Raw genomic sequence first — 16280 nt, 5'->3', positions numbered from 1 at the left:
TTTTAATTTCCTTTTAAATGCTATATGTCTATCAGTCAGACTTTTGATGCTATTAGGTAAGTGACCAAAGACTTGTGGCAGCATAATTTACCCCATTCTGAGTCAAAGTTAGATTTAACCTTGAGTAGTGAAGATCATCCTTTCTCCTAGTGTTGTAGCCATGTACACTGCTATTACTTTTGAATTCGTTCGGATTGTTAATAACAAATTTAATAAGTGAATATATATATATATATTGTGAGGCTACAGTGAAGATTTCCAGCTCTTTAAATAAGTGTCTGCAGGATGATCTTGGATGAGCTCCAGCAATTATTCTGATTACACGCTTTTGTGCAATGAACACTCTTTTACTCAATGATGAATTACCCCAGAATATGATGTCATACGAAAGCAGAGAATGAAAATAGGCGTGGTAAGCTAATTTACTCAGATGTATATCGCAAAATTTGCAATGACCCTAATAGCATAAGTAGCTGAACTCAAACGTTTCAGCAGATCCTCAGTGTGTTTTTTCCAGTTCAACCCCTCATCAATGCACACACCTAGAAATTTTGAATATTCTACCTTAGCTACCGATTTCTGATCGAAGTCTATATTTATTAATGGGATCATTCCATTTACTGTGTGGAACAGTATATACTATGTTTTGTCAAAATTTAATGATAGCCCATTTGCAGAGAACCACTTAATGATTTTCCATAATCACGTCGAAAACCTTTCCACAGGAATCAGTTGAGTACAAATGACAGATCCATCAATGCACTGCCCTTTTGTTGCTCGTGTACGCGATACTGCTCCCATCTGTGTTTGTGCATATCGGTATCCCATGACTTCTGTCATCTCAGTGTATACTCGCACGAAAGTCGCGAGAACCCAATTGCCTCTGTCGGCTTGTGACATATGCTGACCGATATTTCACCTTCTTACAAGAAGCACAACCAAATCGTCTGATACTGAAATGCTATTGCTGAATGAGAAAACAGCTGCGTAATCTTGCCATACACAGGCAGTGTCGACGACGTTCGAAATGGTTCAAATGGCTCTAAGCACCATGGGACTTAACATCTGAGGTCATCATTCTCCTAGACTTAGAATTACTTGAACCTAACTAACCTAAGGACATCACACACATCCATGCCCAAAGAAGTGCCTAGAACTCCTCGGCCACAGCGGCCGGCTCGATGGCGTTACGAGTGTCTAGTTAGTAAGGGTGTGTTGAAATGCTGATCGTTTGCATTTCGAAGCAAGTAGTACGCCACATGCCAGTTTGACGTTTGTTGCGTGCCACCTTCATGGCGCTGCAGTTTTGATGGCCAGCGAGGTACTAAGGCTGAAAGCAGAAGAGGGTAAGAGAACCTGCAGAGCTGCGGCACGTGGAAGCCATCGCGGAGTTTGTCCTCTGTGAGTGGCACCGCCATGGTCAGCTCCCAGCCCAGACCCTCCGCGTCGAAGGCGGCCCGCAGCTCCTGCATGAAGCACAGGAAGTCGTCTTTGTCCTCTGGCACTCCTCCTCGTGGCGCATTGCCCGGGTACTCCCAGTCCACGTCGAAGCCGTCGAAGCCGTACCTGTGCAGGAAAGCTGAAACAACACGCGTTCATCTCAAAATCTGAACGGCGTAGATTCGTCGAAATACAGTGACAGGAAAAAAATCGCACCATCAAAAACTAACTGATGTGGAGTAACGTAACTTCGGGAATACATTTGTCTAGGCAATATACACTCATGCTCATAAATTAAGGATAATGCTGACACATGGTGAAACAACGCTCTGGTGGGCGATTTGTAGGTTTACACATTCTTGTGTAGCACCACATTTCGAAAGCTTCTATTCTCTTCTTGTCCAAGCTATTTATCGTCCATGTTTCACTTCCATACGTGGCTACACTCCGTAAAACGTATGCAAATATGGCCATTTTGTTTTGAATAAAATCATTTTGGCTATTAGGCCATGCATTATAAAACACTAAAGCAACTAAATTGCCGACGTCTCGTAAGACTTGCTGCGCTTCCTTTCAGGACGGAATCTCCCATGTGTCTAGCTCTAACTAAAATTCCGCGTTCAAAGTCTGTTAATTCCCGACGTGCATATTAGATTAGATTAGATTAGTATTCGTTCCATAGATCATGAATACGACACTTCGTAATGATGTGGAACGTGTCAGGTGCATTTGACATGCGGTCGTCGCGCGGGTGGCGCTGGCAGCAGTCCACTTACGCAGAGGTGTGTTGGTGCATGTCAGAGTACGGTGCAGCGAGTAAGTGTGCAGACGTTTTCAGACGTGCGAATGGTGACTATGTATTGAAAATGACTCAAAGAACACATATTGATGACGTTAGGTACAATATTAGACTGGAGGCTGGTCAAATACAGCAGGTCGTAGCACGGGCCCTCAGTGCCACAAAGCGTGACCTCAGGATTATGGCAACGATTCCAGCAGACATGAAACGTATCCAGGCGCTACGGTACGGGACGTGCACCGTGTACAACGCCACAGGAAGACCGATATCTCACCATCAGTGCCCGCAAACGGCCACGGAGTACTGCAGGTAGTCTTGCTCGGTACCTTACTGCAGCCGCTGGAACAGTTCTCTCCCAACACACAGTCTACAGACGACTGAACAGACATGGTTTATTCGCCCGGAGAGCTGCAAGGTGCATTCCACTGACCCCTGGTCACAGGAGAGCCCGTAAACCCTGTTGTCAAGAACACAGTACATAGTCATTGGAACAGTGGTCCCAGGTTATGTTCACGGTATAGTATGAACAGTGATTATCACGGGATTTTCATCTGGCGTGAATCAGCAACCAGATACCAACCCCTTAATGTATTGAAAGGGACCTGTATGGAGGTCGTGGTTTGATGGTGTGGGGTGCGATTGTCATTGGCACACGTACACCCCTGCATGTCTTTGACAGAGGAACTGTAACAGGTCAGGTATATCGGGACGTCATTTTGCACCAGTATGTCTGCCTTTTCAGGGGTGAAGTGGGTCCCACCTTCCCCCTGATGGATGATAACGCACGACCCCACCGAGCTGCCATCGTGGAGGAGTACCTTTAAACAGAAGTATCAGGCGAATGGAGTGGCCTGCCTGTTCTCCAAACCTAAACTCCATCGAGCACGTCTGGGATGCTCTCGGTCGACGTATCGCTGCACGTCTTCAAAGGACCACGACACTTCAGGAGCTCTGATAGGCACTGGTGCAAGAATGGGAGGCTATACCCCAGCAGCTGTTCGACCACCTGATCCAGAGTATGCCAACCCGTTGTGCGACCTGTGTACGTGTGCATGGTGATCATATCCCATATTGATGTCGGGGTACATGCGCAGTAAACAGTGGCGTTTTGTAACACATGTGTGGCCGGCCGGAGTGGCCGAGCGGTTAAAGGCGCTACAGTCTGGAACCGCACGACCGCTACGGTCGCAGGTTCGAATCCTGCCTCGGGCATGGATGTGTGTGATGTCCTTAGGTTAGTTAGGTTTAAGTAGTTCTAAGTTCTAGGGGACTTATGACCACAGCAGTTGAGTCCCATAGTGCTCAGAGCCATTTTTTTGTAACACATGTGTTTCGGGACGGTTTTCTCAACTTATCACCAATACCGTGGACTTACAGATCTGTGTCATGTGTGTTCCCTATGTGCCTATGCTATTAGCGCCAGTTTTGTGTAGAGCCACGTTGTGTGGCACCACATTCTGCAATTATCCTTAATTTATGAGCATAAGTGTATTTAGTGATTGCATTGTAAGACCACAAGTTAATGTAGGTGCAATATAAGCCATTGCAAATGTGAAATGCTGGTGCATTAATAACCGATGTAAACGCCAGAACGTTGACTGCAAACATGCAAACGAGCATGCGTTGTGCTGTAGTACAGGTGCTGAATGTCAGTTTGGGATGGAGTTCCACACCTGAGCACTTGGTCGGTAAATACAGAGACGGTTAATACCGTTTGTGGATGACGCTGGAGTTTTCGTCCGATGATGCCCCATACATGCGCGACTGGAGACAGATCTGGTAATAGAGCAGGTCAAGGTAACATGTCCACAACGGTATGTGACAGAGCGTTGGAAAACACCCCATGGAATGCTGTTCATGAATGGCAGAACAACAGGTCTAATCATGCGCGACTGGAGACAGATCTGGTAATAGAGCAGGTCAAGGTAACATGTCCACAACGGTATGTGACAGAGCGTTGGAAAACACCCCATGGAATGCTGTTCATGAATGGCAGAACAACAGGTCTAATCATGCGCGACTGGAGACAGATCTGGTAATAGAGCAGGTCAAGGTAACATGTCCACAACGGTATGTGACAGAGCGTTGGAAAACACCCCATGGAATGCTGTTCATGAATGGCAGAACAACAGGTCTAATCATGCGCGACTGGAGACAGATCTGGTAATAGAGCAGGTCAAGGTAACATGTCCACAACGGTATGTGACAGAGCGTTGGAAAACACCCCATGGAATGCTGTTAATGAGTGGCAGAACAACAGGTCTAATCATGCGCGGCTGGAGACAGATCTGGTAATAGAGCAGGTCAAGGTAACATGTCCACAACGGTATGTGACAGAGCGTTGGAAAACACCCCATGGAATGCTGTTCATGAATGGCAGAACAACAGGTCTAATCATGCGCGACTGGAGACAGATCTGGTAATAGAGCAGGTCAAGGTAACATGTCCACAACGGTATGTGACAGAGCGTTGGAAAACACCCCATGGAATGCTGTTAATGAGTGGCAGAACAACAGGTCTAATCATGCGCGGCTGGAGACAGATCTGGTAATAGAGCAGGTCAAGGTAACATGTCCACAACGGTATGTGACAGAGCGTTGGAAAACACCCCATGGAATGCTGTTCATGAATGGCAGAACAACAGGTCTAATCATGCGCGACTGGAGACAGATCTGGTAATAGAGCAGGTCAAGGTAACATGTCCACAACGGTATGTGACAGAGCGTTGGAAAACACCCCATGGAATGCTGTTAATGAGTGGCAGAACAACAGGTCTAATCATGCGCGGCTGGAGACAGATCTGGTAATAGAGCAGGTCAAGGTAACATGTCCACAACGGTATGTGACAGAGCGTTGGAAAACACCCCATGGAATGCTGTTCATGAATGGCAGAACAACAGGTCTAATCACCAGACTGATGTACAAATTTGCAGTCAGGTTGCGTGGCATAATCACGAGAATGCTCCTGGTGTCAGACGAAACTGCACTCCAAACCATAATTTCAGATATATGTCCAGTATGACTAGCGCAGAAACAGGTTGGCTGCAGGCCCTTGCCTGGCCTCCTCCTAACCAACACATAGCGATCACTGGTACCGAGGCAGAACCAGCTTTCAACATAAAACACAACAGACCTCCACCCTGCTCTCCAATTATCTCTCGCTTGACGCCATTGAAATCGCAAATGGCAGTGGTTTGAGTTCAGTGGAATGCACGCTACAGAGCGTCTGGCTCGGAGCAGTCCTTGAAGTAAACGATCTGAAACAGTTCGTTGTGTCACTGGTCTTTTAGTAGCTGCTCCAGATGCAGTACGATGCGCCAGAGGCGTACGCCGAACACGATGGTCTTCCCTCTCGGTGGTGCCACGTAGTCGCCCGGAGCCCGGTTACCTTGCGACCGTGCGCTCTTGCGACCTGCGCTACCGGCAACCATGTACAGTGGGTACTAGAGTCCTGCATGACCGAGTAAGCGAGCACAAAATACGAGATGGGACGAGCACACCATAACTGGATAGGCTGCCCGCACTAGTTCTAGTGACCGAGCATAGAAGCCGTGACCGAATACGTAGCACGCTACTTCAAACATATTACACGTGTCATTATCCGTGTGAGACTGCAGCCAGTACGGGCTTCTCATTTGTAGTGTGTCTCTCTCTCTGTAATCATGCACCGCGAGGAAGCCAGTGCAGTAACACGTAAGATTGAAACCAATGTTTACACATTGAAGAAACGGGAAGGTCTAAAAAGCCAAGTATGGAGCACATGTTTGTTGGTTGTAGACGAAAACAGTGCGTCTACTGGGTACGTATCGTGCATAAACTGCTTCGCATTATTGTGTTTCCAGTCGGGAACTACTCATTTAAAGAAACACAGTTGCTAGAAACCTCACAAAGATACAGCTCCTTCAGGCATACAGGCAGTAATAAAAAATAGTGTTACAGCAAAGTGTGTTGCAATGTGTGCTAAAGATATGAAACCTTTTAATGCTGTTTCCGGTGAAGGTTTCAGAGAACTAGGCCTAGAATTAATACACCTAGGTGCGCATTATGGAGACGTTAACGTGGCAGATGTCATGCCACATCCCTCTACTATAAGCAGACATGCCAAAGAACAAGCTGATGCAATATGAAACAGCACAAATACCTTCTGTTATTGCGTAAGTTATTAATAAAACATGTGCTGCGACAGTTGATATGTGGACTGATTCGCATAATCAGGTGCACTATTTGACGCTGACAACACATTACGTTAACACAGATTGGTTACTTGTGAACAATGTTTTATTTACAACAAAATTCCCGGACGTTAAGAAGACGGGAGTAAATATTATAAAAGAAAGTGCTCTATGAATTTAGCTGTGTTGCGTACCCGTTCTTGGAAACGTTACTTTTGTATTAAAAGAGAGAGAGAGACAGAGGTAAATACATTGTGTGTGTGTGTGTGTGTGTGTGTGTGTGTGTGTGTGTGTGTGTGTGTGAGAGAGAGAGAGAGAGAGAGAGAGTGGCGTTGGATTCGTACAGTACAGTGCAGCGAGCCGGGGCGAGGCGAGGTGAGATGTCAGCGGTGACCGGTCATGCTCGGTTATCCGCGTGTCCGGAATCCGGACAACAGACATGGGGCGAGTACGTGACCGAGTCGAGTCGTGTGGGGCCGGACACGAGCGGCTCGGTCTCCCCGTCAACAGGCGGGCCGTGACCGGTCAAACATTGAGCGTTGCAGCTCTCTAGTGGGTACACTCCTCCCAAGTCTTTCTGCAATAATGCAGTGGGTATATCCTGCTTCTGATAGCCCTATTACACGCCCTCGTTCAAACTCAGAGGCATCTTTGTGGCCTTATAGGCATTCTTGACTAACACCAACTTACCACATCCAGTCTCAAAGGTAACTAACGCTCACGACCGTTACAGCGCGTATGTAAAGCAAACCGCATTTGCAACCTCACAGTGGCGCTACTTGCGCCACTCTTACACGACTGTCGCTAAATTGGAATAGACATCAGCTTTCAGATGTTGAAATGCGCCTACCAATTTCCGTTTATGTCGCACAATTCCTTCTTGGTGTTGCATTTTTTTTCCGACAGTGTACTTGGTGCTTGAAAAAAAGTGTATAGCTTTACGTTATGACCACTGCCCACCGCGAGACTGAATGTCGCCTGGAGGCGTTGGAAGCATGTGGTGCGGTAAGGAAAGTATATAAGCAGAGGAGGGACGGATAGAGAATCATTCCAGGGCTAACATGGCACGAAATGCGAAAAATGCAATGATATACTTGACTTCAACAAAAATTTGCAGTGTCCCGGTACCTAGTAAAAAGACTCTCGGAATTGGTGAAGGTAGCCTTTCGCATTCTACTGCCATGAGCACCTAAGATAAGTGGTTGAAAGGCGGGGAAACCGCGAGCCGGAGACAACGTGTTGGATGTCTGCACCTCATCACCGAACGTATAGGTCGCAGGCTTGCTCCCTCTCTAGAAAAGGGCAGGCGTCGATATGTGGCAGTTGTAGCGATAGAGTACAATGCTCGTGAAGACAAAAATGTTTCGGAGCACACCGTTCATTCCACCTTGTTAACCATGGTGCTCCGTAGCAGACGACCCATACTCTTGTTCCCAAGTTGACCGACCGACATCGTCAATCGCTGTGCAACTAGCACAGGATCATTGAGAATTGAGTGTGTATGGATCAACAGAAACGTCTCGCCAGGTAATATAAATCGTATTTCTTGTTATACCAAGTTTATGGGGAAGTAAGGAAAAAAAAAGATGTGCTGTGAGCGAGAAAGTATCCTTAAATAAGCCTTAAGGGTCCTCTCCTTTCCGACTATATACAAAATCTTACATTGGAGATTAACGTGATTGGCTCTGGCCTTTCAAATAATATACTAGTCAGGGAAAGAGAAAGTCGTTGTTAACGTTTTCCCTCCTACATACAAGAAGAAGGAAAGACCCAAGCAGAAAAGAATGCAAGAGAATTTCATGTCGTCATGTTTCGAAGCTGTTACTTGAGGCGGATGTAAAATGAATGTGCGCTACGGAAAATATTGAACGCGAAAATGATGATGTGGCCCTGTCTGACTACCCCCTGAAGCAGATCTTAGGATCTCTTAATGGTGATATTTTCTCCTCCTTCTTGCTCTTTAACATATAAATTGCAACATAAACATAAATGAATAATTAAGGGAACTAGTAACTACAAATGATAAATGCTGTTCCTACTTTTTATTGTGGAATAAAGCCCCTTTATATATTTCAAATGTTTATATATCAATGTCCAATGGACATAAAGAGATACAAATGGATTTCCTAATTAATATCATTGATCAATTGCCCAAATCTGCCCCTTTTTATGGCTATGCGATGTAATACAAATAACGCAGGTTGACTGACATCACCTAGGTACCAAACACTAGAAGACACTACTTTCAAAGATGATCTGCAGTGGTGTGCAATCTCAGTGGAAATAAAATTTACGTGATCACTGAGGTTTGGCTTTATGGCCCTAATAAGCCGAAGCAATTACCAATATCACCATACGTACTGCGTCCGGTGCGTCAGAGTGACGGTTTTCGTAAACGTCTGCGACAATGGAAAAACTCTAGCCACAATATATAAAACCTTGATTCAAACACTAGGATAGCAGAAGACGGTCCTCTGCCTACTATAATCTAATACTGTCTTCTCCTCTCTGTGTTCTACAGACGAGAAACGCGAACTCCCAGCCACAAGGACAGAGTTCAGATAACGTCTCAACGTGAGTATAGGCAGAAGAAGTGCTCTCAATCACTGAACGCTGCTTACTCAATGACGACTCCCTACCCAAAGGCGAAGTCCAGAATTGTATAAGTTCGCAACAGAACAGTGCCTAGCCGTATAAATTGCAACATAAACATAAATGAATAATTAAGGGAACTAGTAACTACAAATGATAAATGCTGTTCCTACTTTTTATTGTGGAATAAAGCCCCTTTATATATTTCAAATGTTTATATATCAATGTCCAATGGACATAAAGAGATACAAATGGATTTCCTAATTAATATCATTGATCAATTGCCCAAATCTGCCCCTTTTTATGGCTATGCGATGTAATACAAATAACGCAGGTTGACTGACATCACCTAGGTACCAAACACTAGAAGACACTACTTTCAAAGATGATCTGCAGTGGTGTGCAATCTCAGTGGAAATAAAATTTACGTGATCACTGAGGTTTGGCTTTATGGCCCTAATAAGCCGAAGCAATTACCAATATCACCATACGTACTGCGTCCGGTGCGTCAGAGTGACGGTTTTCGTAAACGTCTGCGACAATGGAAAAACTCTAGCCACAATATATAAAACCTTGATTCAAACACTAGGATAGCAGAAGACGGTCCTCTGCCTACTATAATCTAATACTGTCTTCTCCTCTCTGTGTTCTACAGACGAGAAACGCGAACTCCCAGCCACAAGGACAGAGTTCAGATAACGTCTCAACGTGAGTATAGGCAGAAGAAGTGCTCTCAATCACTGAACGCTGCTTACTCAATGACGACTCCCTACCCAAAGGCGAAGTCCAGAATTGTATAAGTTCGCAACAGAACAGTGCCTAGCCGTTCTAACTATAAAATCTGAGAACAAAGACAGCAAGTCCGTCTGTACAAACAAAAGCTGATACTGAGCGACCGCCAAACACGGGCACTCAAAATGGAAAACTACCTTCTCTCCACCGCTGGCTTCCCAGCAAAGCTCGGCTTCCCTTCCTCATAACTGCAGAAAGCGAATCATATTCTCGAAACCACGGAATATTATCCCTCTCTACACATTCTTCCGAACGCCGACCAACCATATTTTTGTCTTTTGTCGTCCAACGCGGAAAGTTTGCGAGGAAATACCTACCACCATTAATTAGGAATACAATACACTTCTCAGAGTAAATACCCTAGGAAATAATCCAGCCTGCATGATTTCTGAGGTAACGTTCCCTCGTTTCTCTCTGCTGCGTCCAAAATTTTCAGAGTTTCCGAAGTATTATCCGATTATCCTTCTGGCTACAAACCGGCCGACCGCCGCTGTATTGTGCTTCAGCGCTCAGGTGCCCCGATCGTCCGTCTTGGCTACTTCCTGTGTCAATTAGAACCAACACACCTGTGCGGGCTTTTACACCCAGGGCTTAAGTTACGCCTGCCATTTCATTTCCATTGGTGTTCCAACTGCTACTAGTATAGGCAATCATTCATTACGCCGATTTGATATTAAAGGCACTCCGTCACCTTTCATGCAATAAGCGTTAACAATTATTTACACGGTGTACGTGACGTCAGTGTTCTTTAAAAATTCATATATACCTACCAAATGATACCTAATTCCGGTTGTAAATCACGGCAAAGTATGTAGATGAGTGCTTGTAAGGTGTGAAATTATAGCCACCTTACATGTTCACTAACAAATCATCGCCTCCAAACTATTACTCTATTGTATTCAATACAAGATGCTGTAAAATGTGCTCATATCCTTCCACTTAAGCGTTTTATTAAACGCAATAATGGGAACACACCTTAACCACGAAAACCGCCCTCATACTCCTCCCACTCATTGACACTTAACTGTTGGCACTACTCGTGATGGAAGGTAACTTTCACTAGGCCTTTGCTAAATCCGAACCCTTCCACCGGATTCGCACAGGTTATAGCGTGATTCGTCAAATCACTCATTTCGAGTCATCCATAGTTTATGTGCGTAGCTCTTTACATCACTACAGGCGTCGCTTAGCCTTCACAAACGTTTGGCTTCCTTCCAGTGATTTCACGCGTTTTTTTCTACAACCACCTCCGCACGCTCGCCTGTACCTGTCAGTCAGTGTATGAGGTCTGCCTGGTCTTACTTTAGCTGTCGTAGTCCCTTCGCTTTCTCACTTCGCAATAATATCACCAAGAATCGTCTTGGGCAGCTTTAGAAGGGTTGAAATGCCCCTGATAGACCTGTTACTCAGGCGATATCCAATGACTAATCCTCGTCTGAAGGTACTGAGCTCTGCTGACCACCCCATTCCACAATTACCGCTTCTCTACTGATAATACAGTATTCCCCGTCCCTTTTCGCACTTGTCGGTCCACCACTCAACCTAGCAGTCAGTTCTGCATTACAAAGAGATATCCGGATACTTTTGATCAGATAGCATACTTGTCTCCTTTAACTACATCACTATTCAGTCCATTCTCTGATTCTCATTCCCCAACCCTCCACCCTCCATTTTTGGGACATTATGTCAAGGAAACCATTCGACTTTGGATAAGATATCAGTTGCATGGAGGGAGTGTACAACAGGTCGTTACTTTCTGGACTAGCCTCGCATGACTACAAAACAAATAGGTAGTGGTATCAGGTAGTGGAATGCTCTCATCCTGCAGTTGCCAACGATGGGCTGCGACTTCATTTGAAGGAATACGGTAGAAGTAAAGCGAGGAGAGACTCAGAACGGCTCACCGACGGCGCTGCGCACGAGGCTGGCCCTCCTGGCGGGGTCGCCGACCATGGCCGAGTAGTTGTGGCCGCCCTCGGCCCAACCGCCCAGCGCCACCTGCAGCCGCACGCCGGGAAACTCCTGCCTCAGCGCCGTGAAGTTCTCAAAGCCGCCATCTTGCACGTCCAGCTGTTGGCAGACAAGCAAGCGCTTTGGGAAAGTGCTGAGAAATGCAGGCAGCACTTTCAAGTGCTATTCGCCATTTCAACTGCAATGTCCTCCAGAGCTTTCCTGATTTTACAACGAAAAACAGAGGGGTTTCCATAGCAAATGATTTCACAGCCATGAGACTAAACTAAATACGGTGTTCCACAAAGTTTGGTGCTTCGACCTCTCCACCCGTTGCCGCGCCTCTATGGCTGTATCCCTCCCTCTCTCCACCTCCACACCCTCCATACCCATCATTAGGGCAATTTCCAGCACCTCCACCTCCCGGATGTTGAACTTCACCATGACATATACCCTTCCTTCCAACTGTAACCTGGGCTTGTTCCACCCCCCCCCCCCCTCCCCAGGGCCCTCGTTTTTCCTCTCCCCTCCTCCCAGAGTGGATTTTTCTCCTTCCCTCTCTGAGTCCCTGCACCCCCTCCTCGACTGCTTCACTCCCACATCCTTCCTTCCCTGGCCCTCTTCAGTGCACCCCCCGCCCATCTCCCACATCTTCTCCCCTTCCTCCCTTCTTCTTCTCTCCTCCCTCACCTCCCCTACCTCCCTTCTTCCCTTCTCCCCCTCTCCTCCCCTCCTCCCCTCCCTCCGTTCTTTCCTCCTCCCTCATCTGTATACCCTGTGGCAGATCCTCTCTGTTTGCTCATCATCATCAGTGAACTACAACAGTGTTGTGTTCAGTGCTGTTCTCCTGTTCGTCAAGTGCTGTGATTTTAATTGTGTGCTGGACTTGTACATAGCATTATTGTCAGTGATTGTGATATTCCACGCCATCCGCCGATACTTTTATGATCCAGTGTGTGGTTTTGTTTTGTGTGCGCTAATTTTTTATGGTTTTTATCTCCATTTTACAGTACCCCCCCTTTTTGTCTGTTTCCTTCCGTACTGTTCCCCATTTTTATATCTATTTTCTCCATTCTGTTATTTTAAATGTCTTCTTTGTACAATTACTGTCTTTCGTCTGAAAAGCAGCGCGTATGTTGCTGCCATTCTGCTCCAGGGAAAAATATAAAATAAGTTTGGTGCTGTACTCGCTCCTGTTCTTGACCTGCATGAATGGTACAATAGACATTAGAGGCCTCTTCAACAACTGTGTTAAAGTGCCTAAATACATCAATACCAAATATCACTAACAGAAAATAAACTCTGTCATCATTGGCTTTTGGTAACCCCGTACTGTTCTGGATGGAAATTAGTCTCGTGGGTATTGGTGCTATCTTTTCGACCAATTCAGTTAAGTGAAGAAATTGACATAGACACCGTGAAGATTTTGAGATTACCCATATGGGGTAAGCTTTGCAAGCTGTGACCTTACCTTCTCGTCGAGTACTTGAAGCTCCCACGTGACGTTGTTGAGCCCGACGAACGAATAGATGATGTGTGTACACATATCTCCTGGAATGTCCTCGATGCCATACCGTAACCTCTTCCGGTACACAGCCCAGCTCTCGAAGTAGCAAGTGACGCGGCCGCGGCGCTGGCCACCTGGAAGTTACATGCCCCTATGTAATGGACGTGTAAGACAGAAATCTACTGGGAATAGACAAACACGATTCAGAAAGAACGAACTTAAAAAATCAAACTGCGACCACTGTTGTCAGGTAAGCAGATGGTACCACACATGTGAAATGATTACACTTTCAATTTAGAAAGGACCAACATTTATTGTGCTGCATAGCCACAAAACTTGTATGTTGGCATGGCATTAGGCCCTCGTAGTTGTGAATATAGCCGTACAGAACTGTAAAGGTCTGTGACGTAGTCCTGTGATGCTCCACCCCATTCTGCTTGCACCAGAGTAGCCAGTTCTTGCAAATTGATGGGTGGACGTGGAGTCCTGTTGATACACTCCATGGCACTGTACAAGTTTTGGATCGGCGAAAGATCAAGTGACGTGGCTGGCCATGGCAGAGAATCAACAGCTGGAAGGAACGCCCAGGATGTGGAAGAGTAATAGTGACAAGCATTGCTCTGCTGAAATGGGGCGTGGGTGAGGGCGTTAACGAATGGCAGAGCCACTGATTGCAGAACCTCCTCCATGTACCATGCGGCTGCCACAGAGCCCATTAGGAACACTGACGGTGAATGGGCGCTGTTTATATCGGGTCTTACACCATCACACCAGGCTGGCAGCAAGTGTTATGGAAGACTACAACCAACTCTTCATAGCGCTCTCCACTGCGCCTCCAAACAAGGAACTGATGGTCGTCGCCTACAAACCCGAGGTGGGAGTCATGGCTAAACATGACACGCTACCAATCTGGGGCGCTATGTCCGTCAGGTGCAACGCTGCGGAGGGTGTAAATGGCAAGTGTCGTAATGGTTGGTATGAAGATACTGGCACTTATGGGCTATTGCACAGAGGCAGAACAGCCCGCTGAATGGCCTCTATCGTTCCTGTTGGATCCGTTCACGCATGGCACACGATCCGTCGATCATCCCTCCTTGTGCTGCGTATCATACGTCCAGATTGTACATATCGTGCATGTGTTCCTTCCTGTATCCATTGCCAATGGCTGCGTGCGTACGACTGACGTAGCACGCAGTGCGAAATTGGAACACACAGCCTCCTATAGCACCATGATGTGGGCCTGTAGGTCGTCTAGCTAAGCAACCTGCTGTCGAACGTGTCACCTGGTCATAGTACTCGTTCAGGTGATGCTCTTGCTATGCTGGCCGCTGTACTGGCAGCATGGCTGTTTGTGCCTCCCTTATATCAACCGTTGGCACGACGTCACAGCCCCACTAACATTCACTGCGTGTGTGGCCAACTGTGCAAAAGTAATAATTGGCATATCTGATGGTGTGCAACATGTCCACCCAGTTTTCAGTGGATCGGTCGTGTCCTTCTGTGTGAAGCTCTTATTATGATGAGCAGTGTAAGAGAACGAGATCCTTTCCAGAATAAAATTGGAAAAGTGACGTTAGTAGTCAAACATTTTATTGACACATAAAAAGCGCTACAGTGTGTCAGGAAGTAAAGGAAAGACAATTATTCAGTTTCAAGCACTGGCATCCCACAACGGGTTTAATCCATCAAGAAGATTAGAAAGCTCCATTTTATGTTCTTTCAGTGTTTCGAATAAACTTTCACTCTTTGCTCTGCCTATGCCCTTAACGTTCAGTTGGGAAATTGATACTGAGGGTCCAATCCTACGATACTGATGGACCTGAGAAGTACTTCTTCGAGTACCTTTCCTTCTTAATGCCTGACCCAGCTGTCTCTCTTAAAGGTTGTTGCTCTCTTAGCACTACCTTGGTGACAGGTGCAGAGCAATAGAAGGTAAATGCTGGGGACATGTACAACAATGGCGAACGGCAAATCTAACATCACATTTTGAGATCAGAATCTTGAATATTGCAGCACTCAAAAATAGCTAGGTGCGATCCAACACGGGTTACTGACGTACAAAACTCAATTCCGGAATGTGTCAGCTAAAATGAAAACTCGGAGCAATGCACTCCAGAAGAACTGCTTGGGACGCCACAGACCTCATATCATCAATTTTAGCTAATATGACTACGAAGTCTTTCGCGACGGAGTCCTTGCATAAAAAGTTCTCGGTTTACTTGCCGCGTCAAATTTGGATAAAACCCGAGCTTTCGATGACTACCTCCGTCATCTTCGTCAGGGGCAAAACGAAGATGACGGAGGTAAAAGCTTGGGATTTTATCCAAATCTGACGCGGCAAGTTAACCGAGAACTTTTTATGCATCAATTTTAGCTCTTTAATAGTCGCAAAACATTGCTGTTCAATTTGATTAAACAGTGCTCACACTAAAATAATTGGCACATAGCTTCGTCAGACAATGCGCCTTATCACAGGGTGCATTCGTTCCACAAACACGCAGTGGCTACCGGTTCTTGGTAATATTGTAGCATAAGAAGCTGAGTAGCACAGTCGCCGGAGTGCAGTCTGCTTTCCGCAGCGCTGCGGCGAGTACGTCTTGTTTACGTCCCGTCCGCGCGGTCGCGAGTGCCCGTAGTTGTTTACTACAGCGTTGTCGCTAGTTTAGAGTCCATCACTACCGACGCAACATGGCACATTCATACAGACAAACCACCATCAAGATCAGTTTTCAACCCGATCATGCACGACCGCGAGCTTTTGAAGTGGAACGTTTTCTACGTGACGACGTTAAAATTGAACCGTGAGACATAATTGGTATCCATCTCTCTATCACGAGCAGTGTTGTTTACGTCAAGTTAGTAAGTGACGAGGTGTGCAACAGAATCGTGCGCGCACATGCAAACGATCTTAAATTCAAACATTCTGATGGCCATATTGGGGCAGTCTCTATCGATCACACCGGGCTTGGCCTCCGTACGATACGCGTCTTCGAACTCCCTTTCGAAGAGCCACCGGACGTAGTCACCG

The 16280-nt window shown here is 46.2% G+C and overlaps 1 protein-coding gene across 1 annotated transcript in view; it reads right to left on the bottom strand.

Moving 5' to 3' along the window:
* LOC124622396 (endochitinase-like) overlaps positions 1–16280 on the bottom strand; it is a 101440-nt gene that overhangs the window by 34471 nt on the left and 50689 nt on the right. Inside the window, exons 3-5 of the mRNA XM_047148085.1 lie at positions 13217–13386; positions 11700–11865; positions 1357–1579 (exon numbers count right to left, since the gene is read on the bottom strand). Of these exons, the coding sequence (XP_047004041.1) occupies positions 1357–1579; positions 11700–11865; positions 13217–13386 (559 nt within the window). The remainder of the gene's footprint in view (positions 1–1356; positions 1580–11699; positions 11866–13216; positions 13387–16280) is intronic.

Source organism: Schistocerca americana, chromosome 7 (assembly GCF_021461395.2).
Source record: "Schistocerca americana isolate TAMUIC-IGC-003095 chromosome 7, iqSchAmer2.1, whole genome shotgun sequence".
NCBI classification, from domain to species: domain Eukaryota; kingdom Metazoa; phylum Arthropoda; class Insecta; order Orthoptera; family Acrididae; genus Schistocerca; species Schistocerca americana.
This window is presented reverse-complemented; position numbering and strand designations above follow the sequence as displayed.